This window comes from Symphalangus syndactylus, chromosome 6 (genome assembly GCF_028878055.3).
Source record: "Symphalangus syndactylus isolate Jambi chromosome 6, NHGRI_mSymSyn1-v2.1_pri, whole genome shotgun sequence".
NCBI lineage: Eukaryota > Metazoa > Chordata > Mammalia > Primates > Hylobatidae > Symphalangus > Symphalangus syndactylus.
The window spans coordinates 75,763,617-75,765,752 of record NC_072428.2 but is presented as its reverse complement, the minus strand read 5'-3'; the positions used below and the strand labels follow the sequence as shown (position 1 = coordinate 75,765,752).

General features: G+C 61.1%; 1 protein-coding gene across 1 annotated transcript; it reads left to right on the top strand.

Moving 5' to 3' along the window:
- The first annotated feature begins 255 nt into the window (after nt 1-255).
- On the top strand, nt 256-1,212 carry LOC129485239 (exonuclease GOR). The gene has a single exon (XM_055284636.1). It carries the CDS (start codon nt 256-258, stop codon nt 1,210-1,212), a length of 957 nt encoding a protein of 318 aa, XP_055140611.1.
- The last annotated feature ends 924 nt before the right edge of the window (nt 1,213-2,136 follow it).

Sequence of the window (2,136 nt, the reverse complement as noted above, 5' to 3'; positions counted from 1 at the left end):
CGTCCATCCTTAGCGCGTTTGAAGGAACCCATTATCCTCCGAAGGTCGGGGTGCCAAGTCCCCACCGTCATCCGCCGAGGCTATCTCCAACTGTTCACCAAAGAGTGTCTCAAGTTCTGCGCCTCCAAGCAGGAGGCCGAGGAGAAGGCGCTGAACGAGGAGAAGGCGGCCTACGACTGCAGCCCCAACAAGAACGTGTACCTGAACGTGGTCCTGAACACCCTCAAGAGGCTGAAGGGCCTGACCCCCAGCTCCATGCCCGGCCTCAGCAGGGCCGCCCTGTACAGCCGCCTCCAGGAGTTCCTGCTCACCCAGGACCAGCTCAAGGAGAACGGCTACCCCTTCCCGCACCCCGAGCAGCCCGGAGGCGCCGTCCTCTTCACTGGCCAGGGGAAGGGGCCCGGCGACTCCTCCTGCAGGGTCTGCTGCCGTTGTGGCACCGAGTACCTGGTGTCCTCCTCGGGCCGCTGTGTACGCGACCAGTTGTGTTATTATCACTGGGGGCGGGTCCGCTCGAGCCAAGTGGCTGGAGGCCGGGTTAGCCAGTACACCTGCTGTGCAGCGGCTCCTGGCTCCGTGGGCTGCCAGGTGGCAAAGCAGCACGTGCGGGACGGCCGCAAGGACAGCCTCGATGGCTTCGTGAAGACCTTGGAGAAAGAGTGTTCCACAGACGCTTATCCAGGGATCTACGCCTTGGACTGTGAGATGTGCTACACCACGCACGGCCTGGAGCTGACCCGCGTCACCGTGGTGGACGCCGACATGCGAGTGGTGTACGACACCTTCGTCAAGCCCGACAACGAGATCGTGGACTACAACACCAGGTTCTCCGGAGTGACCGAGGCCGACGTCGCCAACACGAGCATCACGTTGCCCAAAGTCCAAGCCATCCTGCTGAGCTTTTTCAGCGCCCAAACCATCCTCATCGGGCACAGCCTGGAGAGCGATCTGCTGGCCCTGAAGCTCATCCACAGCACCGTGGTGGACACGGCCGTGCTCTTCCCGCACTACCTGGGTTTCCCCTACAAGCGCTCCCTCAGGAATCTCGCGGCCGACTACCTGGGACACATCATCCAGGACAGCCAGGACGGGCACAACTCCAGCGAGGACGCAAACGCCTGCCTGCAGCTGGTGATGTGGAAGGTCCGACAGCGCGCCCAGATCCAGCGATGCCAGCGGTCCGCCTCTCCCGCCGCCCTGGCCTGTCCTTAGCCCCAGGCCGCTTCCAAAACCGCCCTCAATCCCGAGAGCTAACCCTGTCCACCTCGCCGCAAAGCCAAAGAAACGGGAGCAGCCGGCGGCAGGACAGGGCCAAAAGCCGAGACTAACCCCGACCCCCGACTCCCAGTCCCCCGGAGTGCCTGCCGCGGGCCGTCGCTCCTGTCCCCATCCCTCTGCCCCTCCCGGACCTCCGTCCTTCCACCAATGGGCTCCCCGAGGCCCGAGCCCCCACTCCCAGTCCCCCGAGTCCCTGCCGCGGCCCCTCGCGCCTGTCCCCATCCCTCGGTCCCTCCCAGACCTCTGGCCTTCTACCACTCGCCTCCCCCAGCCCACCTGAACCTCCGCGGCTTCTGAGAACAAGGCGAACCCCCTGACCCAACAGCCTCCTGACAGTCTTCTGTCCTGGGCATCTTCCCCTTCTGTGGGGCTTTCTGAACCTCCCCACCCCCACCCGATTTTTCCCCCACCCCCCCTGGCAGGCGCCCAATCAATCTTGGTATGAATTTCAACATTGAAAAGAAAAATCATTGAAAAGCAAAGCTGAAAGTCCTCAGCTTCTCAATGCGCGCTTAGCTGTTTTTCGGTAGAGCCACCACAGGGAGGTGGGTGAAGCACTTAGGCTCTAGAATTACACATCTGGGTTCACATTCAAATTCCACCACTTAGTAGCTTTGTAACACTGGACAAATAGCTTCTGCGCGCTTCTGGTTTTTGATCTCCAGCGTGTGATCAGGAGGTCATGGTGAGGAATGAACGAAGCAACACACGGGCAGCCTTAAAACGATGGCACACAGTAGGTGTTCAATAAAGGGTCCAAGTGGTTTCTTCCACCCAGACCAACCAACGACAATGTCCCAATCAGTCAGTCGACTTCCAACTGGGCTCCAAGAGAGAAGGAACCATCACGCCTCCCTA